The following is a 26,722-nucleotide window of genomic DNA, read 5'->3' on the forward strand; positions in this document are numbered from 1 at the left end:
GCACAGACTGTTTTAATGTTTCTTCAAACTAATTCATAATCAGAATTTCCCCACTTTTTTAATGTTTCAACAGCACACAATACTACACTCTCAACCAATTTCCTCACCCATAAAACTAACACAAATCGAGGGGGAAATAGAGGATTAAGGGAATGGCTATGGAGACTAAGAGAAGAAGAAGAGAGAATAAGGCAATAGAAGTAGAAGAGAGAGGTGATGATTATACCCGAGTTGTTGTGTGCATGCAATTGAGTGAGAGTAGCAGATTATGCGAGAGATGAGAGAAGTTAGAGTTTGAGAGAAGAGGGTTTAGAGTTTTACATGCTAAAACAGTGTTGGTTCTTTAAACTTACCCGACGATCCGCATTTGCGGAATTTTGAGCGCTTCTGTGAAGCCGCTTATACGGTAAGAAGACCGCTTTTGCACAAAATGCGCGTCTGCGACAACTTTTTCGCTTCTGCGTTTTCGCATTTGTGAGGATATTTTCGCAGATGCGATTGCACCAGATATCTGATGCACAAAACTGGCAGCCACTCTTTTGGCATGCCTCCAACACCTCAAACTCCTCAATTCAACTCCATAAAATCTAAAACTTTGTAGATTAGTCAAAACTAATATAATAAACTATTCTAAAAAGGAAAATTTTAAAAATGACTCAAAAATTTGAAACAATGGGTTGCCTCCCACCAAGCACCATATTTAACGTCCTGGCACGACGCGAATCAACTTTACTAATTTTCTCGCTACTTAGAGGAAATGAATTGGGCACCTAACTTAGATTCAAGTGTGTGACCACGAGCAGCGGGAGGGAGGGGGGTCGTAAGTAGATAATCAAGCCAAACATTAATTTCTTCGTTTTGCATTTCTTGGCTTTCATGTGAGGAATGTCATTTTGTCGCCTTGCGCCTTCAACTCTCAAAATGTACGGATTTTGTTTTTCCTCTTCGTAATTCCTCATCGATTTATGTGGCTCAATTCCTATATCACCACACAACTCCAATGTAGAAAAATGCTAGAAATGAGACATCAAGCCTCCAAGTTGAAAGTTTGCCAGGATCATGATATCCTCTTGTTTCCCCGTACTAGAGTCAACTTCAACCATATTTTCAACTACATCGGTTGACTCTAATTTTATTTTTTTCTTGGCATAACCAACAAGCATGGAGTCGGCTGGCGAATGTTCAATTCTTGATTCAAGCTCCAAACCATTTTGGAGACTATTTTCCAAGATCTCCTCTAAGGCTTTTTGCTCTTTGTTTCCTTCTTCAAGTAGGCACTTCATTTGAACTCTCCATTTTTCCCATGCTCATTTTCTCCCACTTCCAAATCCCTATAAATGTCAAAACCAAAAGTAGAATCGACATAGTGGGGGTTCGGGGAAGGGAAGAACAAACAAGCACAATTGCCCAAATGGCCATTGTGACCACAACACCTATCACATATACTCCACTTATGGGTTTGAGATTGTACGCACAATCCGCCCCCCAGAGAATTTAATAATTTTTCCATGAGTGTGGTCCTCCACAATAAGGACAAGGGTCATCAAAATATGAACAACTACCATCCCACCAATTTTCATTATATGATGCCATTTTCAAAATCTAGGAAAAATAAACAAGAAAATAAACAAAGATAAGAAAACTACCTATACAAATATTCACAAGTTTGGACCAAAGCACGTACGCTTACTTCTCAAACAACCTAAAAGCGACAAATTGTGTCCTCGGCAACGGTGCCAATTTTGATGGCGTCCAAATCCACTCCTCAAAGATTAAGAGGACACAGTCGCATGCAATTTAATTTATCTAACTATGAGTCGGGGTCGAATCCCACAGAGAATAATATGTAGGCGATTAGGCAAGTAAGAGAATTATCGCTTATTATGCTAAGCAAAACACTAAAAAGGGTTATGAGAAAATATTATATCTAAATGCAAAAATTTAAACTAACCTAAAAAGCAATTAAAATGATCAATGGCTACAAGCATGGATGAATAAGGAATTACACTCAAGTAACAATCCAATGTATTTCACGATTTCACAAATATGAGCGAGTTTATGTTAATTAGTCTAGAATAATAATTCTATATTAGCTTCTTCCGAAGACTAATAAGAATTCCTAATTGAATTATCCCTAAAATAATTAAGAGATTAAGTACACATGAATGTGACTACAAGTAGTTCAATCATATCCCTAGGTAGAATCTATAAAATGAGGGTTAACGCCTCAAGTTCTTGTTAATTAATCTTTTTCAATCCCAAATTACCTTTTCCAAAATCAATTCAAAGTTAATGGGCGAATCATAGGGTTAACTAATCCCTTTGGAAACATTAAAGAACAAGAATAATTAAAGAAACAATTAACTCACTTCAATATTAATAAAAAATATTCAATACATAAGCATAACAAGAGATTTAATCCAGATTATCACAATGAATATTCTCATAAACAAGTTTCAAGTAAATAACTACACACTTAAATATTCAATACAAAGCAAGTAAATGAAAAAATGAGTACAAATGGGTAAGAAAATCTCATCCAAAGTCTTCAAATCTTCAATTCCCAAGTGTATGTGCAAGAACCCTAGCTCCCAAGCTTGTATTTTTTTCCCAAAGACTACCAAAGATGTTTTCCAAACAAACTAGGTCATGTATTTGTGGATTTGGGATCAAGAAAATGTGAAATACCAAGTCTGCCCAGGTCTGAAGCCCGTTGACCGCACATACGGAAGAATCATCGCAGGTGCAGCTCCCAGATGCGGAATTCTGCTCGCATATGCAATTTTGTGTGGTAAATGGAATTTCTGCAGAAGCGGAAAAATGAACGCAAAAGCGATTCCGCAGATGCGGACTTCCAGTGCAGAAGTGCTACCGCAGATGCGGTGTAATAGTCGCAGATGCGATTTTCAAAGTAATGGTTCTTCTCCGTAGATGCGCACAGCTTCTCGCAGATACGAGCCCGCGGATGCCGCAACTGTTCCGCTGATGCTAGAACACTGGAAGAAATTTTGCATTTCTTCAACTATTTTTGTTCAGTTCTACTTTAATTGATTTTAATTCTCTTCATGACTCATTGTACCTGAAAATCTAGCAATGCACGCAATAAATTACCTCATCTTATGACTAAAGGATACAAAACCTAAAGAAAGTAGACTAAAATAAGTGGTAAAATCACCACTTATCAAACGTCAAGACTGCAATCGAGATGCAGCTCTACCTCGTCTCTCCGAAGATAACTCAGCAAAGAGCCTCAACTACTGGTGGCTCGGTCCAACACCTGGATATGCACAATTAAGTGCAGAGTGTAGTATGAATACAACCAACCCCATGTACTCTGCAAGTATCATAACTAACCTCGGCGAAGTAAAAAAGCAAGAATTATAAATTATACTCGCTAATCACTTGTACAGTTCATAAATCCAACAAGTACAGAACAATAATATGATCAAGTCGTGAATCACATAAAGAACCACCTTGGTGCACAAAATTACTTAAGGTACTCCGCTCAGCCATCAATCCAGCATATAAAGAAGATATGCAAATAAATCAGGTAAACAACCAAGGAACTTACAAGTAAAGAGGAAATGCAATAACCAAGTCAAACACTAACCAGCCTTTCCTCAGAATTTCCAATAACCAAATGAAACCCTGATCAGCTTTCCTCAAACTGCGTGTACACCATTGTCACGACCCAAATCTCAACATGTCGTGATGGCGTCTATCACAGTACTAGGCAAGCAAACAATCACAAATTAACTACACATTTAAAATTATAACATAATGTAATAAGTTTAACATTGAAAAATCTCATAAATAACCGATAGGAACAACTGTGACTCAACTACAAAATCCCCAAAATTCGGGTGTCACTGAGTACATGAGCTACTAAGTGTCAACACAGTCGAAATCTCTAATACAAGTGTCTGAAAGATAGAATACTACAGAATAAATCTAAAAAGAAGGAGAGTCGAGGTCTGCAAGCATCAAAGCAGCTACCTCAAATGTCTCATAGCATATACTGCTCCGAGTCTAGCAACCACCGGGTGCAAATGTACATGACATGCAGTGCAGAGTATAGTATGCGTACAACCAACCCAATATACTCAATAAGTAACAGGACTAACCTTGGGCTGAAAGTAGTGACGAGCTTAAAAAGATACAGTCGAAATCCAGATAATAACGGTAGAGATATAACAGGGAAATGACAGTAATAACTCAGAGAAACCCCATAATCGGTTTGTACACAATACAGAAATGTAGGCATGTTTTCAGGTTCAACAATTAAAGCTCAATACTGATAAAATATATTAAGTATAGCCAGTAAGAGGAATGTTACGTCTCTATGTCTACATGTCAAATATGCATGTTACATGTAATGCAACACAGTAATACACTCATGTACTTACACTCTCGGAGTACTCAATCTCACTCAGCACGCTCAATCGCTCAGCACTCTTAATTACTCGGCACTCGCACTCAGCACTCAACGGTACCTGCGCTCACTGCTGGTATGTCAGACTCCGGAGGGGCGGATCCTGCCCAAGCGCTAATATAAGCCAACATGGCATATTGCGGCGTGCAACCCGATTCCATAATAAATCAATAAAGCCTGATACGGCCTGCAGCTCGATCCCATAAATATCACTCATAATCAGGCCCTCAACCTCAACTCAGTCATCAACCTCTCCAGTCTCTCGGGCACACAAATCTCATGCCAATCAACCCAAACAATGATACATGATGTAACAATAAATGATAACAGAGACTGAGATATGATATGCAAATGATGAATGTGACTGAGTACATAATTGCAATTTAAGTAAATAACTCAACATAAATGACCTCGGTGGGTCCCAACAATACAAGCATATAGCCTAATCATGATTTCTAACATGGATCACAACTGAATTACTATAACATATGGGGATTACATGAATAACAACAAGATTTGATAATTATACAGTACCACGGAATCAACTGAGTCTATCATGAATACATTCGGTATTCCATATTTCCATGCTTCGAAAGTACCATGAGGACAAATCGCATTTTTTGGACTTCAGCACGGTTCAGCTTGATGAGAATTTAGCCTATGAGGAGGGGCTGATGGCTATTCTAGCCCGGTAGGTTCATCAATTGAGGTCTAAGAGTTTTCCTCCTGTGAAAGTGCAATGAAGAGGTCAGCCAATCGAGGCAACTACGTGGGAGTCTGAGACCGATATACGGAGTAATTACCCATACCTTTTCACCAGTCCAGGTACTTTTTCTATGTCCGTTCGAGGACGAACGTTTCTTCTAGAGGTGGAGAATATGATGACCCGATAGGTCATTTTAAGTACTATCCCCTACTTTCATATTTCAAGATCTCCCGTAGCTTCATTTGATGTTTCTTGGTTTGTGTGCATGGTCCGTGTCGCTTTTCGAAAAGCTTTTATATGGAATTTTGATAGAAATGGAAATTTTGACTAAAAATGAGGCAAGGATTGATCACGGTTAACATTCTTGGTAAATGACCCTGGATTAGTATTCTAACAATCTCGGTGGGTCCGTACGGTAATTTTGGACTTGGGCATATGTCCAGAATTGAATTCGGAGGTCCCTATGTTGATTTGACTTGTTTTGTCAAAAGCTAGTAATTTGAAGGTTGGGAATTTCTTAGGTTTGACCGTAGGTTGACTTTATGTCTACCGGGTTCGAATTTTAATTTTGGGACTTGGTACAATTCCGTTTTATTATTTGAAACTTGTCCGCAAAATTCAGTGCAATTCGGAATTGGTGTGATTGATTCAGACAATTAGTTGTGATTCTAGTTGTTCTTGAGTTTCCCTTTGAAATTTCATTCATTTTGATGTTCAATTTGTAGTTATAAATGTTATTTTGGTGATTTTATCACGCGAGCGAGTTCATGTGATGTTATTATACTTGTGTGCATGTTTGGTTTGGAGCTCGAGGAGCTCGGGTGAGTTTCAGATGCATTGAGGAATAGTTTGGTTGAAGTTTGAATAACTAGTGCATTTCTGTTGTTGGTGTGGTTTGCAGATCTCGCATTTGCAATCAAGACATCGCATTTGCGAGTAGGGGCCTGGGCTGGGTGATCATGCAATTGCGAGGAATAAGTTCGCATTTGAAAATTGTCAGAGGTCGCATTTACGATATCAGAGTCGCATTTTACGACTTGGTGTTCTGAGGGGTGAGCTTTGCATTTGCGAAGAATTTGTCCGTATTTGCGAAGGTGGGACAGTTCGCAATTGCAAACTTTTTGTTGCATTTGCGACTTTTGGGCTTTTGAGGCAGGGTTCAAATTTGCGACCTTTGTCTGGCATTTGGCGATGCTCGCAATTGCGATATCCGCAACTGGGTAAAAAAGGGAGAAATTGGGACTTAACTCATTTTACACCATTTCTCAACCCTAAATACTCTAGAGGCAATTTTTCAAGAGACTTTTCTTCCCAAAATCATTGGTAAGCAATTTTAATCCATTTCTTTTCGATTACCCATTACTTTTCATGTGTTTTCAATATTAAATCTAAGATTTTCATGGTAGAAATTAAGGATTTGGGTAGAAATTGAGAATTTTATAAAATTGAGATTTAGACCTCAAATTGAGATTAGATTTCGAAACAAATCATATAATCGGGCTCGGGGGGTGAATGCATAATCGGGTTTTGATTCGAATCTCAGGTTTTGACCAAGCTAGCCCGGGGTTGACTTTTGTTGACTTTTTTAAAAATCATTAAAGATCGAATTTTTTCACTTGTGAGTAGTTTCTAAAGCTTATTTTGAATTATTTGATCGATAATTGGTTAGATTTGGTTGGTTGGAGGCTTGTTCAAAAAGGCCAGGCCATGGTTGATTGATTGCTTTGGTTGCGGAGTGAGGTAAGTGTCGTGGTTAACCTTAACTTGAGGGAATTAGGACTAGTTGGTCTAATTGCTATGTGAATTATGTGTGGAGACGACGTATATATAAGGTGTCGAGTATATATACGTTGTCATTGGGTTAAAGCATGCGGGTGGAAGTTATTTAGCGTGTTATGTTGATTCATTGACTATGTTTTACATGCTTACTTAGATTATTACTTATTCGCCTTCTTATCTATTGTTCATTTTGAAGTTGTTGAGATTTTTAAAAGATGAGTTGTGTTGTAATTATATTATGAATGAAGTAAAATTGCTTTCCACCTTGTTTTGCTATCTTGAAATATTGTTGTTACTTGGTGAGGAGGAGAGAAAAATACGAAGGATATTGTCGTGCCTTATTTGCATACAATATCATTTATATGAGAGATTGAGAGGATTAAAACACGAAGGGTGATGTTGTGCCACCGACTGATTATGATCATTTATCACATTATGAGAGAAAGAGAGTAAAAGCATAAAGGGTGATGCAGTGCCATTTCATTATGATATTACATGGTGAGGACGAGAGTAAAAGCACAAAGGGTGATGCCGTGTCATTTTTATTTCATTGCCTTATTTGGTTTCCGAATTGGTGATTTACTTGGTCGCATTATTGTTTACTTCGGAAAGCCATTACTTGGTAATTTCACACTTGTCGTTCTTATGATATATCCCCTTTCGCATATCCCCTCCCAGTTAACGTGTTAATTGCCCTACTTGTTGCTTTGTTACTCTACGTATATCTATCTATACAGGTTTTAGTAGGTGGCTTGTCATAGCCTTGTCACTACCTCGTCGGGGTTAGGCTCGACACTTACGGAGTATATTAGGTCAATTGTACTCATAGTACACTTCTGCACTTCTTGTGCAGATACTGGTATTGATCCTAGCGGTGTTTAGAGGTGCGTTTGCTTGGATCATATTTGCATCAGAGACTTGAGGAGAGTTGTTGGTGTTCGCAGACCTTGAAGTCCCCATCCATTTCCTATCTTTACAATTTATCTCATTCTAACAGTTGTATTTATTTCAAACTATACTTGTAGACTTCTAGTTGCTCATGTACTGGCGACACCAGATTTCTAGGATTGAGTTATACCGTGTTATGTTATGGGTTTATTTCATGTATTTTAGCTATAATCATTGTTAATAATTGTTATTATTTTGTTTTGAACTATTTGAATATTAAATTGGTTAACTAGTGTTGGCTTGCCTAGCAAGTTAACGTTAGACGCCATCGTGACCCCGAGGTTAGGATTCCGGGTCGTGACAACCTATGAACTTCTAAATATTCAAATTGTCAACTTTCGTCAAATAAAGCCAAAATCTTATAAGAACATCCGAATTTAAATCCGAACATACAACTAAGTCCAAAATCACCATACGAACTCATCGGGACCATCAAAATACGAATCCGAGACCGTTTATATAAAAGTCAAACCTTAGTCAACTCTTCAACTTGAAGCCTCCAAAAATAAAATTTTTCCTTCCAAATCAATTCCGAACCTCTCGAACATCGAAACCAACCATACACGCAAGTCATAATACATTATTTGAAGCTACTCAAGATCTTAAATCATTAAATGAAATATTAATGCTGAAAATGACCGATCGGATCATTACATTTAAAATATGACAAAGCTCTACTTATATCTAGAGCGAACCAGTAGCAAACCCAGAAGAAAAAATATGGCGACGAAAACACACGTGGTATGTAGCAACGATATGATCAACCATCTTAGATTAATGAATGAATACTAATTGCTAAAAGGTTTGATACACTTAATCGAACCCGAGACAAAAAACTTGCTGGTGTGGTGAAAACTCCTAACGTTTAAGATTCTCTTGTTTTGAGTTTCATAGTGAGTAAAACTCCAGGAACGATTATTGAAGTTCGAAATAATAAAAGTTCAATCTCTATAATTTTTTCCGGAGTTAACTTCACATATCAAACTCCAGGAATAATTTATGGAGTTTAAATTGAAGCTATCCTCTATAATAACCTTGCTATTAAGGTTACCGTTGAACTAGTAAAGGTTCAAACACCAGGAATCGTTATTGGAGTTTAAACGAGTAAAGGTTCAAATAGCAGGAATTATTCATGAGGTTTGAACTCCAACATATTTTAGTAGGGTTGCACTTGTCAAAGCTTTGAAATCCAGTACCCATTGCTGGAATTATGTTTTGTACTTTAGTTGGGGTGAAAATGTTAATTTAATCGGATCAATGGCTACTTTGCCATTATAATTTAAAAAATGGCTACGTTCTAATAGCCGACACCAAAAGTGGCCAATCCAGCTAATTTTTTACATTTTATGGGTAAGTGGCCCTAAATATTTTATTTTTTTGGTACCTTCAAATTTTCTTTTAACAATAGTGGAGCCTTTGTTTGAATGGTTGTTACCTGTTGTATTAAATTATATTGTTACTTTAAATACAATATTTATTTTTATTTTGATTGTTACTTAAATTTTATTGTATGGTATTGTTAAATACGTAGTTACGTAAAAGCAAAAAGTGCCACTTTATTGAACGACTAATTTAATGTGGCCGCATCGTTAACTTATTTCTTTCTATCATCTTGCCCTTTTTAATTATTAAATATTTATATTTTATTTTTTACTTTATTTTTTTTATATAATAATATTATCTCATATCTTAATTTTTTCTTATAAATATTGCAAGTTTATTGTCCGTTGATTAAGACGATACAATAACAACCCTCTTCCAAGCAAGTTGTTAATTTGCTTTTTTCAATAATTCCTGGCAACTCCATCCGCACCCTAAACCTTCATTTCCATCTTCCGGTCGCCGTACTACCTCCGCCCTCAATTTCTCGACTTTCATTCCCCTTATTAGCCTCCGTGTGGATACCAAAGGTATACTTCTCCACTGATATTTCTTATTGTTCTGTTAAATTCCCCTAATTTCTATTTTCTTTCTTTGAATGTTTTGTTTGTTGAGTATGTTTCTGAATTGAAGTGAACTGCTCTGTTCCCACTCCCTTTGTTTAAAGAAAACCCCATCACCGACTTTGAAAAGTCCTTTTTCGTTTCTTTTTTGTTTCCGACATGAAAACGGCTTCGTAACTGCGTTCTCTGTTAAGAAATAAGTACAACGATATTCGGCATCCACAACAAACATCTACTTCTCCATTCGTATTTTTCAATTTTCGTTATAAGTAATCTCTCTGAGCTCTCTCTCTCTCTCTCTAAGACCGCCGCTTCATTTGCTCCTCCTTCCTCTCTCTAGGGTTTTGAGGTTTGAGCTTGTTCTATCGAAAAATCATAAATTTCTACTTTATTGTAGGGTTTTTGACTTTGCTGCACGGTAAAACGGGAATCTATCCTCTGGTTTCACGCTGAGTTGCTGTGATTTGTTGGCCCCTGCAATTGGTTTTCCCTCAAGGTTTTGTTTCTTCTTCTTCTTTTCCTTTTGTTTAAGTTAATTTGGGCTTACTTTTTATTGATATAGAATTAGAATCATTTTTTAGCTGCTCTTTATTTATGTTCTTGTTCTTTTTGGATGACATTTGGTAACAACTTAATTTAGATTATTGGAGCTAGATATTGTACTTTAGGGTTTAATTGTCATGTTCCTTGCAGTTGTATGCATAGAGTTGGTGGGAAATCGACTCTCATTAGGTCCTTTTTTCCCCGGAAATATTAGTTTTTATGTGGCGCGTATTGATGCTGGGTGCTAACTTTTGTATTGTCTGCGGTGGTCCGATACATTCGAGGAGCATGTGGTGTTTGATCTTCCTTTTTTTTGCGCGTAATTCACATCATTTTATCTTTATTTTCTGTTTTTGGATAATATCATGTAATGGCATAGTCCACGGTTTTTGTAGCTTGGAATCACACATTAGGGTTCAATTGGTTTGTAACTTGCACTTTTCTGCATAAATTATTTGTGCTGCTTTTTCAAATTCTAGTTTCTGTAGTGATTGAGATTAATGATGCATGATAATAGCTCATTTTTTAGCTGCATCGGTCTGATTTCTTTGGGGAGCATGTGTTGTTTGTCTTTGTCTTGTGGTGTTGACACGTTCACCCTAATTTGCCAGGTAGAAAACACCGCTTCAAATTTTCTTACATCTCAATTCTATCTCCGCTGTTTTCTTTGCTCTGCTTCTGTTTAGTACCAAGCTCTTTGTTGTTCTTCTTCTCCAGGTTTTTCTCTGTGTTCTTATCTTTACCCTCTTTGTCCTGTACGTGTTTGATAAAATTCCTCTTTCAGCTTTATTGTGTTTTTCTTTGTTCAAAGCATATTGGTTAGAAAAATTCCACGGAATTGTAGTAAAAATGTCCGGCTAAAGCTGTTTAGAGAAAAGTCTACAAAGATGTTAGACTCCGGATTTCATGATTCTTTCTTATGAAATACATTATTTTTTTTACAGTTCTGACGCGTATATTCCTCAAAACGAACACTTCTACATTTTTCTTTATCCAGTTTTTTCGACCTACTCAATTCTTCTCCGACTTTCCTCTGTCTTTTAAATCTGTTCTCTGCTACACAGTTTATGACTTTTTCTTTTTCCTTTTTTTGTTCAAATTGGGTAAATTGTTGGTTGCGACTGTTTGTGAAATTACATACAATTTCAACCTCATGGCGTTAGTATATCATCTCTATTGTAAAAAGCTTATGGGATTTTTCGTATTCCAATTTGCCCTTTTATATGAAAAGTTTTAAGCTTTTTATACATTAGTTTTGGATTTTTGGTGCAGATTGTTATCTTAATTTTTTTCTATGTTGGATTTCTGTGGAATTATGATATATATGTGTTCTTACTCAAAAAATACAATATGTTTTTCTCATTATCTCCTTTTCTAATTTTAATTTATCAGCTTGCTATCAACAAGTTTATGATTTGTTGTGCGATGACACGAAGAATAATGTAGTCTGGAACTGAACTTTGGACTTTTACGTCTGCGAAGTGGACAAAAACTAAGATGAAAATTTTGTATGTCGATTACCTACTTTGTTGATGGTTGCTTTGATAAGAACATGGTCCCTGTCTCTTTGGACATTGGGATTTTTAGCTACTAACTTCCTTCCTTTTTAATAAGTTTATGTGTTGTTATCTGTAAGTTTATCATAGCCCCACAGATTTTCTTAGTGAGATTGACTAATTATGTTTAATGGGCATTCACCAATATCACTAAATTTAGGATATGCTAGAAATTCTTGATTCTTAAATCCACCACAATCAATTCCTAAAGTTGTAGTATTTCCAACTTTACTTAGTTAGCACTTATCATGTTATTAACCTGAATATGGTCTGTCATAAAAGCGTTTGTTGGCAAGCTAAAATCTGGAAAGTTCTTTAGTACATCAAGTCACCTAACCCATAAGTTCAGATTCTTTGGTGGTTGTAGAGTTCACTTGTTTTTCTTCCATTTATTCTATGATTTATTTTGTTGTTGGCAGTAAACTTTCTCCTCTACCAGTTATTCACATAATGTCCTATACCATTGGTGTTTACTCGCTATGAAGGTACCTAAAAACTTTTTTCATATTGCACATTTGGAATAGCAAAGATCATTACCAAGTTTGGGACCAAGCAATGGTACTAATAGGAGATGATGAATTAAGAGGTGCCTTCGATGTGCTTGAAGATGCAAACACTCCCGAATTTTGGGGTATTATGTATCTATCTTTTATGTATGGTTCAACTAAATAGCAGTAGGGCTTTAAGTACAATATACTTATGTCCTCTTTTGCATATATACATAAAAGTACCTCATCAGCACATGCTGTACATATAAATCTTTTGGTTATGGTTATCTATTTTGCTTTCAATATGGATCAGTGTTTATGTTTCTTCTGCCATAACACTATTGCTGAATTGACCTTCTCCATGAAATTATTTTCAGAATTTTGCCCGGATTAGTGTAAGGATCCAAGGTTTATGTCTATCCATGTGAAAAATAGTTGGCTTATGTCTATCCATGATTCTGTCATTTTCATACAGAAGATTTAGTTATAGTTTCCTGTTTTGATTTCAATTTAGAGGGGTGTTCTCTATTGGCACAATAACATAAAGTCGAATCAAAAGTTTTACCTGTATTACTACCTCAAAAAACCCACGGAAGAAATTACATGAAACTTCTCATGATAAATCCAGCATTATCTCGCAACAATGCTAGCTTCGGTTGTGGCATAGTTGGGGAAACATATGACGAAATACTAACAATTGTTGTTGCTTCCACTTCAACAGGTACGAATTGAACTAAACCATCCATACCTTGTGTATTTTTCACATAAATAAGAGAAATCTCAATATTAAGTTTGCGATAAACTCTTTTAAGTGTTTAATTTTCACACTTTCTCTTTGTGAGTGAGTTTGCCTGAGGATTTACCATCTCATTTTCGATGAGACTGTGATATAAATACACCTACTTATCTTGATTTCCAAAACTAATTTCTAAGGAAACATTATTCTCCGATTACGTGTATATACTTATTTTTGGTACTGAGGTCCTTTCTTACTTTTACTTTTTCTGTTAACTTTAACATATAAGTAGTAGTGGTTTCTACTAACTAAGCCTATCCTTGATCTTGCTTGTGTCGAAACATATACTTAGTGGAAGTATATTACTCATTTTAACACAGTTGTTAGGTGCTCATTCATGAACTAATCTACTTTTCTGCTACGAAAGCAAGCAATTTAAAATCGATTTCTGCTGCAACTCAGTTTTGGTTAAGATTTCTTCTTTTTATGTGTCTTGAGTTTGGAACAACTAAGTTTACTTCTCATCGGTACCGCTTGCAGAAGTTTAAGCTGCCAGAACCTGTTCTTTGCCGGTGTTTTTGTTAGCATGCGACGACAAATAGCGACGAGGGCCCGCTTCATTGAAGCGAGAGGCGAGAAGCGAAGCGCTTGCCTTTTTGATGTGAAGCTACAATTTATCCAAAAAAATAAAATTTTAAATTTGCATATATATATAAAACTAAAAACTCAATAGCAATAATATATTAATAAATATATCAATTCAAAAATTAAAAACTCAATAGATAGTGTTGCTCGATCAAAAACAGAGCAAAAACAGAGTTGAATGCTACTCTTTGTTGAGTGCTGCTCGATAAAAAACAGAGCCAAAAAGAAAAGAGAGAAGAAGAAAAAGAAAGAAAGGAGAAAGAAGACCGAAGAAAGAAGAAAGAAAAAAATGGCAGAAGAACAAAGGAGAAGACGAGAAGCGTACCTGGCTGGGTCGACTTGGATGAAGAAGAAAATGGCAGAAGAGATGAAGAAGAAAATAGAATTGATGTGGCTGGGTCGACTTGGAGAAAAAAATCGCTGGTCTGCTTAAGCTTGAAGAAGAAAGAAATCCCTGATAGCCCTAATCGTGAGTCTTTTTCTTTTAATCCTTGCGTTTTTTCTTTTATTTTTTTAAAAAGCGACGCTGCAGTAGCTTCTCGCTACATTGTCGTCTCTCGCTACACAGGTAGAGGCGAGCGCTATTTTGAAAACGCAATGCAACAGAGGAAAAAAGCGCTGGATGCTCGCATCGCTACGCCTCACGCTATTAGCGCTAAGGCGAGCGCTATTTACAACCCTGCTCTTTGCATTGGTGGAATCCTAAAAGTAGAGCTCTTAGCCAGAGTTCAAAGACAAGAAATTGATGGTCTTTTATATGGCCAGTTCCCTCTTTTGATTAAGTTTTTAGTTGTTGGGTGGCTATACTGATCTGTGCTTCCAAGTGCAGCGACCAGTTGATTTAAGTTTTGATTCGGATTTGTTTATTATGTCTTCTCTATTATGGAGAAACTGTTAGAGATGCTATTTTATTAAGTTAGTTATTGCTAGCTCAACTTGTATGTCCATATAAGACTATGAAATCTAGAGTACCCTTAGACAAAGATTCAGTATTGGAATAGAGACGGGCCATAATAGAGTAGAATGGTAAAGAGGCTTCATATAGCTGACCTCAACTTGTGTGGGGTTGAGGGATAGTAGGGATACTACAACAACAACAACAACAACCCAGTAAAATCTCACAAGTGGGGTCTGGAGAGGGTAGAGTGTACGCAGACCTTACCCCTACCCCAAGGGGATAGAGAGGTTTCCGGTAGACCCTCGGCTCAAGAAGACGAAAAGAGAGATAATAATCAGTACTATCAACAGAAAACAATAGAAATAATGTCAGCAACATAAGAAACAGAGAATAGCTGAGAGAATAGTGTGAACATAATATTAACCACTAGCCGTCTAAGACAAAACCCGATAAGGCTAGCGTAACACCTGTGCATAGTAGAAAAATGCTCAACTACCACCTAACCTACAACCCTAATGCTCGACCTCCACACCTTCCTATCACGGGCCATGTCCTCGGAAGTCTGAAGCCACGCCATGCCTTGTATGATTACCTCTCCCCAATACTTCTTAGGCCGTCCTCTACGTCTTCTCGTACCCACCAAAACCAATCGCTCACACCTTCTTACCGGGGCATTTGGGCTTCTCCTCCGTACGTGCTCGAACCATCTGAGCCTCGCTTCTCGCATCTTGTCATCTCTTGTCGTGGGCCAAATGTTCTCTTTTTCTTTTAGATTTTTGCTGCAAATTGGAGTTGCCCAATTATATAGAAGTTGGCTAGATTTCTGGGAGGTTTGATGGACTTTTGTATACAGATTGTCTCGGAGTTGTACCAACGTATTCTACCATCCCGAAAAAACGGGACCAGACATACAACCCCAATTTTACTACGATTTTCAATTTAAAAAGACCACCACATAAAATCTATTGCCATTTGTTCTACGAACTTACAAAAATAGGTAACCAGTAAAATCTAGTGTGAAAAATATATATTTTTGTTGTGTTCTTTTTATGTTCAAGTTATTCTTCTGAATGGTTACTGGTTTGTTACAGAGTAGAGGGAGTTTAGGGAGTTGTGGTGTCTCCAACTTCCCCGAATCACCTGTCTTTCTGCAGAGCGAAATTCCAAGTTGTTCTTTTTTCGTCTTTTTTTTTTTTTTAATTTCATTTTCTTTTGGTATTTTATCCCAGTTATATCAGTAGTTTCTTAGAGCCTTGTTTTAACTTTCAAGGCCATTCAACCCTTCGAGCTTAAGATTGTGTCAATACAAGTTTAACTCTAATGCTCCTTTATTTCTGTTTTACTCTTAGATGAGAATGTGCACAGTTCAAGAAAAGCCTGATAGCTCTAACAAGCACAGGGAACTGAAGAAAACCAAAGTTGTTCAGTAGCTGGCTTGGCACATAGAGAGAAACTTCAGGCAGTTATATGATATATAGGAACTAAGATTTTGTTGGTGATATCTTGTGCATAGTTAAGGTTTAGATTCAGTATAGAACTGCCCTTTCTAAAATTCTTGGAATACTGTGATATACTTTGAGCATAAGATCGACGGGAAGGAACTTTCACAATTTTCATAATTCTTATTTCGTTCTTATGTGAAGTTTATGAATTGATCTTACCAAATAACTTCTGAGTTACAGATATATGTTAAGGCGTACAATGACATTAAACACTATGCTTTTGCAGAACAGTGTAAATCACATGTCTTCTCAAATACTTGATTCAGAAGAAAAATAAAACACCTATACCTCATTTCATAAAAGCTGAAATTAAAAAACTTTACAAGCCTTTGCAATTTGAAATATGTGTTAAGCTCACAAATACCTCTTAATAGATTTTAATGTTGTCACTTCTTGGTTTAAACTCCGTTAAAAGTGGAGCAAACAGTCTATATTTTCTTTAGCAAAAATAGTAACAGAAATGTTAGATGTAGTTGCTGCTTCTGCTATTCGTTTTGATAATTTCAACAGAAATAAAAATGTTCGTGGATCTGCTAACGTGAAGCTTCATCTAGCCGTTGGGCCCGGGCTTAGCCCGGGCATAACCTCACTAGTGAATATTATATACATAAACTTAATTCAGTTATGTAACAACCAATCTCAAAATCCACTCTATTGAAGAAATCTTCACAAATTAAGTAGTAGAGAAAAGGAAAAGAATAGGCCTATCCTCAAGGTTGCTAAGCATCACAGGAGTATATAAAGAAAAGTGGGAAACAGAAATAAACCTAAACCAAGTGCATCACAAGTGGATTACTAGTTTTTCTTGGGGTGCAAACTGTAATAATCGCAACTTTCGGAAGGTAGAAAATCATCGATTTTTCTTAGAAGTCTTTATCAGAAAACGAGGGTCAGTGCTATCGGCGACTTAAGCAAAATATCGCCCGTAGTATTTCGTTACTGCAAATCGTAGATTACTCGGCAGACAAAAAGGTGAGCTTCATTTTTTGTTCTATTGTGTCCTTTATTCATTATAATTGCATTTGGCTTTTTCTGTTTTAGCTTCCTAATTTGTATAATTTTGTATTATTAAATGAAATTGACTCGAATAGAGCGAAATGGATATAAAGGATTTGTATAGTCAATTAAACTAGTTTTTTGGGATTGAGGTGTAGTTTGGTGATTGATTGATTGATAGATATATTTAACCTTTTACTATTGTTCCTTGAAATTGTAGGTAAGCACAAAATTACACACTTAGGCATGTGTTCAGGAGATTGAATTTGTTGTAGGTTTATATGTTGTGCTTTTGGTGTGGGAGGTGATTAGGGTTTTCGGTTTATTGGTTTGACTTAGCTATGACTGATGATGTTCAACTTTGATTTGTGAGATAGAATTGGAACTAGCTAGGAAACCATCAGCTCTCATTTTTTTGATAGCCGCGATATCCGGGCCAGCTTGCTAATTCCACGAGATTCCTGCTACCTTCCACCAGCAATCAGGTACTCTGTCCACCAAGGCTTAGACAGATGGAAAGAAATCACCCAATATTTTTGTCTCCGAGATTTGAACCCGAGACCTCATGGTTCTGAACCCACTTTATTGACCACCAGGCCACACCCTTGGGTGTTAAACATCAACTCTTATTTTAGCCCCCATGGCTTAGTTCAAGTGGCAAAATATCGGGGGATTTGTGAGTTGCATCACAAGTTCGAGCTCTGCATCATGCGAACTAGGCCTGGTATTTAACTATTTAAGTGGTGAAGAGTAGAAGGGCGGGCCCATTATGAAGGCTGCGGTTGGTTCTAAGGGTTGGCTCTGGACGTATGTCCTTGATGTCAAAAAAAATATCAGCTTTCATTTCGCGGGGTTTTAGAGAAATTACTTGTAGTTTGTCAACGAAACCACGAAAAAATTGTTGTTTTTTCTTGTGTGCATTAGAATGCCAATGATTATGTGCAGTTAAATAAGATGAAATTCTTGGACTAGCCCGTTCTCGGTAGTGTATTTGGCTGGGAATAAAAATATTTATGGAAATTTTGAGGTAGGCCAAAATAGAGTAAGATAGATATAGATGAGTCATATAGATGGGATTGAGGCTCAGTTGATTGATTGTTTGATGGAAACTTTGTAGTTGAGTCTCAGCTCTGTTCTTATTTTTAGAACATTCAGAACGGACCATAAAAATAGAGGTGATATATGCAGAATCATTCTAGGTCTACACATGTGAGAGCATGACTTTTTGATCAAAAGCCTCATTCTTCCCGAATTAGATTGCTAAATAGCTAACCTTTTGCTGCTGTTTATTCTGAAGGAAGTGGCAGGCAATATTTTGAACCTTTTCACGCTAGATTTTACTGGTTACCTATTTTTGTAAGTTTGTGGAACAAATGGCAATAGATTTTATGTGGTGGTGTCTTTTTAAATTAAAAATCGTAGCAAAATTGGGGTTGTATGTCTGGTCCCGTTTCTTCAGTATAAATACATTGGTACAACTCCGAGACAATCTGTATAAGAAAGTCCATCAAACCTCCCAGAAATCTAGCCAACTTTTATATAATTGGGCAACTCCAATTTGCAGCAAAAATCTAAAAGAAAAAGAGAACATTTGTCCTACGTCAAGGGATGACAAGATGCGGGAAGCGAGGCTCAGATGGTTCGGGCACGTACGGAGGAGAAGTCCGGATGCCCCGGTAAGGAGGTGTGAGCGGTTGGTTTTGGTGGGTACGAGAAGAGGTAGAGGGCGGCCTAAGAAGTATTGGGGAGAGGTAATCGGACAAGAGATGGCCCTTGATTTCAGATTTCCGAGGACATGGCCCTTGATAGGAAGGTGTGGAGGTCGAGCATTAGGGTTTTAGGTTAGGTGGTAGTTGAACATTTTTCTACTCTGCACAGGTGTTAGGCTAGTCTGATCGGGTTTTGTCTTAGATGGCTAGTGGTTAATTAATATTATGTTCACACTATTCTCCCGTTTTTCATTGTGCCGGGCCTTATCTACTGGTTGTTGTTAGTGTTTTGCATCTATTCTCTATTTCTTATGTTGCTGTCATTATTTCTATTGTTTTTTATTGATAGTACTGATATATTATCTCTCTTTTCGTCTTCTTGAGCCGAGGGTCTACCGGAAATAGCCTCTCTACCCCCTCGGGGTAGGGGTAAGGTCTGCGTACACTATGCCCTCCCCAAACCCCATTTGTGAGATTTTACTGGGTTGTTGTTGGGATATTCTTAGAAAGCGCTCATCTTTGAGGCCATTTTGGGGTGCGTTAATCTGCTCTTTAGTATTACTTATTGATCTGCTGAAATTACTCTGAAAGGACGTTTGGGAAGGGAAAGATAAGGCTACAAGAGATGAAATGCTCATGTACTTATATTGTCAGTTTTGAGTTTTTGGGATGAAGCTACAAACTTTAAGGGTGTGTTTGGTACGAAGGAAAACATTTTTCGGAAAATGTTTTTCAATTTTTCCATGTTTGGTTGGTTTAAATGTTTTGGAAAACATTTTCTTTCTAAACTCATTTTTCTCCAATTGGAGGAAAATGTTTTCCTTATCAAGAGAAGGGAAAATATTTTCCAAAACTTCTTCTCAACCTTCCCCACCCTCACCAACCCACCCCACACCCCCACACCCACCTAACCCCACCCCATGCCTACCCACCTCACTCTCTCTCTCCAAAAAGGCTTTTTTTTCAAATTTCAGTTTTTTTTCCGTCACCGCCCACCCTACCACCCCCCGCGCGCTCAACTTTTTTTTTTTTAATTTCAATTTGTTATTTATTCGTTTTTCTGCACCATCCATCCCTCACCCTGCCAAACCCCACCACTCACTGCCCCCAACACCCACACAAAAAAAGTTTATTTTTTTACTTTTTCTTTTTGTAATTTTCAAATTTCTGTTTTTTCTTTTTTTCTGCAACTCCCCCGCCCCCCGGATTTTTTTTTAATATATATTTTCAGTTTTAGTTTTTCATCTTTCGGTTTACAGGTTCGAAGTTTTACAAGTTCCAAATTTATGAGTTCGGAGGTTTATGTGTTTGGAAGTTTACGGGTTTAGAAATTATAAAGTTTACGGGTTCGAAATTTCGCGGTTTCGAAACCTTAGCGGTTCGGAAGTTTATGAAATTTGTGGGTTCGGAAGGTTGTTGGTTCGAAAGTTTATGGCTTCATGTTTATTGTATCTAAATTATTTATGAATACTCTTGAGAAGTTATTTTCCTTAATTTGTGTACCAAACACCGGAAAATGAATAAGATTACTACTTGTTTTCCAAGAAAACATTTTCCTCGGAAAACATTTTCCGTTATACCAAACACACCCTAAGTCATTTACCCAATTCTTCCAAAGTATAATCACTTTATATCTAATAATTTGGAATTCGTTGTGTGAAAATCCCCCTTAAATCCAACTACTTGGTATATCAACAATGTCCTAGAGAACTTGATAATTAATATTTTTTATCAGGAAAAAATATTGTATTCAAGGGGGCATTTTATTTATGTTAGGGTCTTAGGAAATTTTATTATGGAAAGAATCTTCTAATTAACAATTTTTTTTGTCCACCAAGGATTGCCTGCTGCATTTGTTAATTGGTTATGTTACCAATTACCTTTTATAACTTTTAATGGTTTTGCCTCATTCAGGGCTTCCACAAAGATTTGCCTCTGATTTTAAATTTCCAGTATGGAGATCATTGTTTTATAGGTGGTTTGACACTGTATAATCATGTTTTCTGCAGTTCCACCACATGGATGATCATCAGGAAATGGAAAGGTTTGGGATGGAGAACGATTTTGAAGATGGTCAGTGGATCGGTGGTGAGTTCTACTACCGGAAGCGCAAAGAAAAGAAGCGTGTTCAAACCAAGGATGATGTCCTCTATGGTGTTTTTGCTTCTGACGATAGTGACTCTGACTATGAGGGATCCTCCAAGAAGCGGAAAAAAGGCCTTTCCACGAAGGCTGACCTCACCAAACCTGTTAACTTTGTTTCAACTGGAACAGTCATGCCCGACCAAGAAACAGATCGCAATTTCAAAGAGGAGAAGAACCAGAAAATGTCCGAAGAGAGCAAAGGTTTGGGATCTGGAGCATCTGTTGGCCTTGGATTTAGTACTAGTTCCTCGAAGAATATTGCTGCTGATGAATACACCAAAACACAGGCCCAGGTTGAAATTGAAGAGGAAAACTTTCTGCCCACTGCTTTTGGGAGGAAGATTAAAGAAGGTGCCCTAAGACGTGAGAAGGAAAGGGAAAAGGAGAAGTCTATGTTGGCCAAGAAATCTTCTGAATCAGGGAGAAGGGAACCTGATGGTGATGTTGGTGGCTTTGAGAAGCATACCAAGGGGATTGGGATGAAGTTGCTTGAGAAGATGGGTTATAAGGGAGGTGGGTTGGGGAAAAATGAGCAAGGAATTTTGGCTCCGGTCGAGGCAAAGCTTAGGCCCAAGAATATGGGAATGGGCTTCAACGACTATAAGGAGACTAGTGCACCAACTCTTCAAGAATCAGAGGGAAAGCCTGTTGCTCGTCCTGCTCAACCTGTGGAAGGCCACTCAAAAGCGAAGCTTTGGTCAAAGCAAGCTAAAAAACTGAAGAAGGTTTACATTACAGCTGAAGAGTTGTTAGCCAAAAAGCAGGAGCAGGGCCTGGAAGTTGTTCAGAAGGTCTTTGATATGAGGGGTCCACAGGTTCGAGTCTTGACGAATCTGGAGAACTTGAACGCTGAAGATAAAGCAAGGGAAAATGATGTTCCAATGCCTGAACTTCAGCATAATATTAGGTTGATTGTGGATTTGGCGGAACTTGACATACAGAAAATTGACAGTGATTTAAGAAATGAGAGAGAAACAGTTGTTGCTTTGCAGAAGGAGAAGGAGAAGTTCCAAGCTGAGGCAGCTCGCCAGAAAAGGCAGCTTGATAATATGAAAGAGATTGTCAGTGTATTGGACCGGATTGGGGAAGAGAGCACATCTGGTACTCTGACCCTAGACTCCCTTGCAGCAGCATTTGCAGACTTGCAGCAGCAGTATTCTGAGGAATACAAACTCTGCAACTTGTCAAGCATAGCATGCTCATATGCTCAGCCTTTATTTATACGTGTTTTTCAAGGATGGGATCCACTTCAAACTCCAACACATGGAATGGAGGTGGTTTCCAGGTGGAAGTATCTTTTGCAAGGGGATGACATTTTTACTATCTCTGATGCTGCATCTCCTTATACTCAAATATTCATGGAAGTTGTTTTCCCTGCCATTAGAATATCCGGCACCAATACCTGGCAGGCAAGGGACCCTGAACCAATGCTTCGTTTTTTGGAGTCCTGGGAGAAGCTGTTGCCTCCTGCAGTCCTTCAGACAATACTGGAAAACATTGTCTTGCCCAAATTATCAGCTGCTGTGGACTCCTGGGATCCACGTCGAGAAACAATTCCAATCCATTCCTGGGTTCATCCATGGCTGCCCTTATTGGGTCAAAGGTTGGAAAGCTGCTATCACACTATACGTAACAGATTGGAAAGTGTACTGCATGCTTGGCACCCAAGTGATATGTCTGCATACTACATATTGTTTCCTTGGAAGACCGTGTTTGATACAATTAACTGGGAAAAACTGATGGTCAGATTTATTGTTCCAAAGTTGTTAAATGTAATGCATGAATTCCAAATAAATCCAGCAAATCAGAACCTTGATCAGTTCTATTGGGTCCGTACTTGGGCTACTGCTATTCCCATCCATCACATGCTTCCAATACTGGATATATTCTTCAACAAGTGGGAAGTAGTTTTGTACCACTGGTTATGCTCAAAAAACCCGAACTTTGAAGAAGTGACAAAATGGTATTTGGGTTGGAAGGAACTTATTCCACCTGAACTTCTGGCAAATGAACACGTTCGCTATCGACTTAATGTCGGTCTAGACATGATGAACCAGGCTGTTGAAGGCTCAGAGGTGGCTGAACCTGGTTTGAGGGAGAACATAAGTTATCTTAGGGTTCTTGAACAAAGGCAGTTTGAGACTCAGAAAAAAGCAGCAGCGCAATTTCAATCCCGTCCTTCTGTGGGCTCGAACAGTGGAATCCAAATGGACGGTACAGGTGGCGGGGATGAGATGAACTTGAAAAGAGTTATTGAAGTTTATGCACAACAGAATGATTTGTTGTTCCAGCTTAAGCCCGGGCGAATGCAAGATGGTCATCAGATATATGGTTTTGGTAAAATCAGCATTATTATAGATTCTCTCAATCAGAAGGTATTTGCACAAGTAGAGGACAGGTGGTCTTTGGTGTCACTTGAGCAGCTGTTGGACCTGCAAAAGTTAAAGAGCCGATAAGCGTCTTAAGTTTTTGAATTTTACAGTATAAAATCAACTCCAAGTTTTCTGAAACTAATGTGTAGGCTTCACGTACCTTTCTGCACTGGATCTTTCATTGTGCTGCAGCAAGTCATGAGAAGATGAAGTGCTTCTTTTCTCCCTAGTGGCATTTTACTGCTTCTTTAGTGAGATTTTAACGTGTAAGTTTCCTTCGTTCTACATTTGCATTTGGCAAAATCACTAGAAATGAGAGAGACGTGAGTGTCAGTCTTTCTGGCTCAGAAATTTTTACATAGATTTCATATTGTTTTTGTTCGTGAATTTCTTTATATAGAAGCACTAGATGTTCAATATCTATTTAATTATATAAATGTCAATCCTAACTTAGATTTTCCTATCAACTCTTAATGTTCAGCCATATTATAACTGTTTCATAGATTTGTTTTGATCGGCCACTAATCTGTTTTATTCTGTGGAGGATAAAGGCGGGTTGATTTAGAAATAATGATGATTGAATGCAAAGGAGTTACCTAACTCCTTGAAGTCTATCTGATGCAAACCAGAGAAGGAGGGTGCTTATTATCTGTGAATAGTTGATGCATGCGGGCTTGTACTGGTAAAAAAGAAAACTAAAAGAGAGAAACTAAGGAATGCATCAGAGGCTGTCGAGAAAATTCCATTCTTCAATTAGGACAGCTGCTCCTTAGACTTAGAGAAAGATTAATGGATTGAATTGAAAACTCTAAGAGTTGACCTCTATATGTCGTTTACTTTATAGTGAAATATCAAAGACAAGCTATTAAGGTGTAAAGATAGGAGATTTGCGAAAGATTAGAGTTTAAACCTCCGTGTCGCCCCCCCCCCCCCCCCCCCCCCCCAAAAAAAAAAAACCCCAAAACCCCCCAAAAAACGTCCCAACCCATGTTGTCTTCTTCTTTCTCCTCTTTCTTGTTAGGAGCTCTTACTCGAGCTAACTTTCACCAGTTGATGGTATATAATCAAAAGAGAAGAAATAGACTTCCTGCTCAGTATGATATGAATATTAAGGTGCTGCAGCAGAGCCATTGCAATTCAATTCAATCTCTGCTGGCTGCTTCAGTATCTGACGGTCTAATCTCTGCTATTAACTTGGGTGTGCGATAGAGTTATTAGGGTTCAGTAGCGTTAGAGCTTTGCACAATTCACTTTCCTCTGTACAATCTTTCTCCTTTTCTTTTTTGGGTCAAAGCTACTAAGTGTTGGTGGGGGGAGGTTTGGGCTGACCCCAACCTGTTCATTTCATTCAGCAGAAGTACAAGGAGGTAGGATGTACAATCATTCTTCTCTTAACTTTTTCTTACTGTTCTAGATTTTGAATTTGTTCCCAAAAATTTTTAGTTTAAATTTATGTATAGTATCTAAAAGTTCCTGTGGTGGAAGGTTGCAGTTTTGGTCCCTCAATTATTAGTCCTACTACAGATAAATGTTTCAAGATTCAGTGTTTTTTAATTATTAAATCATGAGATTACTCATTTTATGCCTTGGAGAATTTTTGGTACCTTTTGTTTTATAATAATATCTTTTGCATTTGCAGAAATTTGGTAATGGAGGGGACCAATAGCTGACGGTATTATTAATAAAAGGATCTAAATGTTTCAAGTGTCAAGTATGCCAGAAATCAAAATTAGAATTTGCCATAATAAAAGCACATTTATCCCTTCTATGTATTTCTTTTGCTTTAGACAGAAATGTAAGAAGGAAAAAGAAGGAAAGAAGCTTTTCTGAACAATTAGTTTTTTGTCCAGGTAGTATCAGATCATAATGTATTTCTTTGATCCTAAAGTGGACTTTCTGGCATATTATATCGCGGTCATACGAGTAATGATACAGGTTTAAAAGTTTTCTTTAGACACGCGACACAATCTTTTGATTCCCCATCTTGCTTGGACTGAGACATAGTAGTTGTTGTTCTTCTGCACATTTTTCTGATTAATGGTCAGATATTGTGGTAATTAGAAAGTAGAATGTGCAAGCACAGATTGGGTTCTCATATTCTAGGCCTTACTTACTGTTTTTAAGGTGTAACCTGATACTTCTGCATCCCCACGTGATGCAGAAGCTAGTAGCTGATAGAGAGTAGCTGTTGGAGGTCTATAGTGAGGTTATGGGTTCACGACGATCAGCAAAACTTCTCCGTGCGTCAGGAGCTGTGTTTAAGTTAATTTATGTCTATTCTAATCTTGTAAATTTATTTGTCTGTTTTAATTCTAGTAAACTGTTAGCTTATTTTTAGTCTAGGTGTCTATCAGAAGCTCTAAGAGTGTTTAATTCCTTATCCAAGATCAAAGAAGGAACTCCTCATTAAGCAAGAACCGTAACTAAGAACGGAGCAGTTCAATTTTGGGTACAGGAAAAACTCTCCTAGAACAATCTGTTTTCATCGAATTTTTCCAATTGATCAGAACGGCTAGTCTGAAGTCTAATAAATTTCAATGAGTCACTCAGTCATTTTGCCAAGTGAGTAATTATTTCCAGCTTATTATCATTGGCCTTCAGGTGATCATTCAACTGTTTCGTACTACTTGGAAGTCTTACACTGTATCCAGCCTCTTGAGCAAATTATGAATGACACTATGTTTTGCTTGATTGTGTTGTCCTGATCCATTGTGAAAGGTGGGTTTCTATGAAAACTGAATGGTATTTCCACTGGTGCTTTTCCTTCTCCCCTTTTTCTATTGTTTTCTGCCCCACTTCTGCAACTTAATCCTTTCTATATTTGCGGTAATTGTTTTGCTACTTCTTTTTTCTTTTCTTTTTCCCCTCTACACTGCTCAATGTTTTCTTTGCTTGACCTAAGGTATTGCCTTCTCCTTCTTCAAACTAGCAGGAATGAGAAGCCATGTCCAGCTACTGGGCTTGCACATATCTCCCTGCTGTATTTTGCAGCTATTCTTGAGCCATAAGTTAGCTTCAAGATGGTGAAGGAATTATACCAGCAAATGTAACAATTAAAGTTAATAAAGTGCTTAATTAGTACAGTAGTGTTTGACAGTCCAATGCTGATACTTAACTTGCTGTCGCAATGATCCCAAATTTCTGCTCTGTCCTTAACTAGCTGAAATTGAAACCAGATATGCAGGAAGGAAGGATTCACAGATCCTCTCTGTCCTTAGCTAGCTGGAACTGTAACGAGATACGAACTCCGGTTTAGGTCTCAGTGCTACAGGTCTGGGGACAGAAGTAGAGATTCAGCTCAGTAAAATCTGTTGTTCGAGAAGA

The 26,722-nt window shown here is 37.6% G+C and overlaps 1 protein-coding gene across 9 annotated transcripts; it reads left to right on the forward strand.

Moving 5' to 3' along the window:
- Positions 1-9,598: 9,598 nt before the first annotated feature.
- On the forward strand, positions 9,599-24,327 carry LOC104108829 (septin and tuftelin-interacting protein 1 homolog 1-like). Of its 9 annotated transcripts, XM_033659369.2 has the most exons (5): positions 9,613-9,775; positions 10,206-10,304; positions 13,024-13,116; positions 13,672-14,245; positions 20,891-24,327. In XM_033659369.2, exon 5 carries the CDS (start codon positions 20,900-20,902, stop codon positions 23,480-23,482), a length of 2,583 nt encoding a protein of 860 aa, XP_033515260.2. In that variant the 5' UTR covers positions 9,613-9,775; positions 10,206-10,304; positions 13,024-13,116; positions 13,672-14,245; positions 20,891-20,899; the 3' UTR covers positions 23,483-24,327. The 9 variants fall into 9 exon arrangements, with proteins under 9 accessions (XP_009616302.2, XP_033515260.2, XP_018630529.2 ...); XM_018775013.3 differs by lacking the exons at positions 13,024-13,116; positions 13,672-14,245 and adding an exon at positions 10,963-12,538 and having other exon boundaries at positions 10,149-10,304; XM_009617958.4 differs by lacking the exons at positions 13,024-13,116; positions 13,672-14,245 and adding an exon at positions 10,963-12,538.
- The last annotated feature ends 2,395 nt before the right edge of the window (positions 24,328-26,722 follow it).

Source organism: Nicotiana tomentosiformis, chromosome 10, assembly GCF_000390325.3.
Source record: "Nicotiana tomentosiformis chromosome 10, ASM39032v3, whole genome shotgun sequence".
In the NCBI taxonomy this organism is placed as follows: domain Eukaryota; kingdom Viridiplantae; phylum Streptophyta; class Magnoliopsida; order Solanales; family Solanaceae; genus Nicotiana; species Nicotiana tomentosiformis.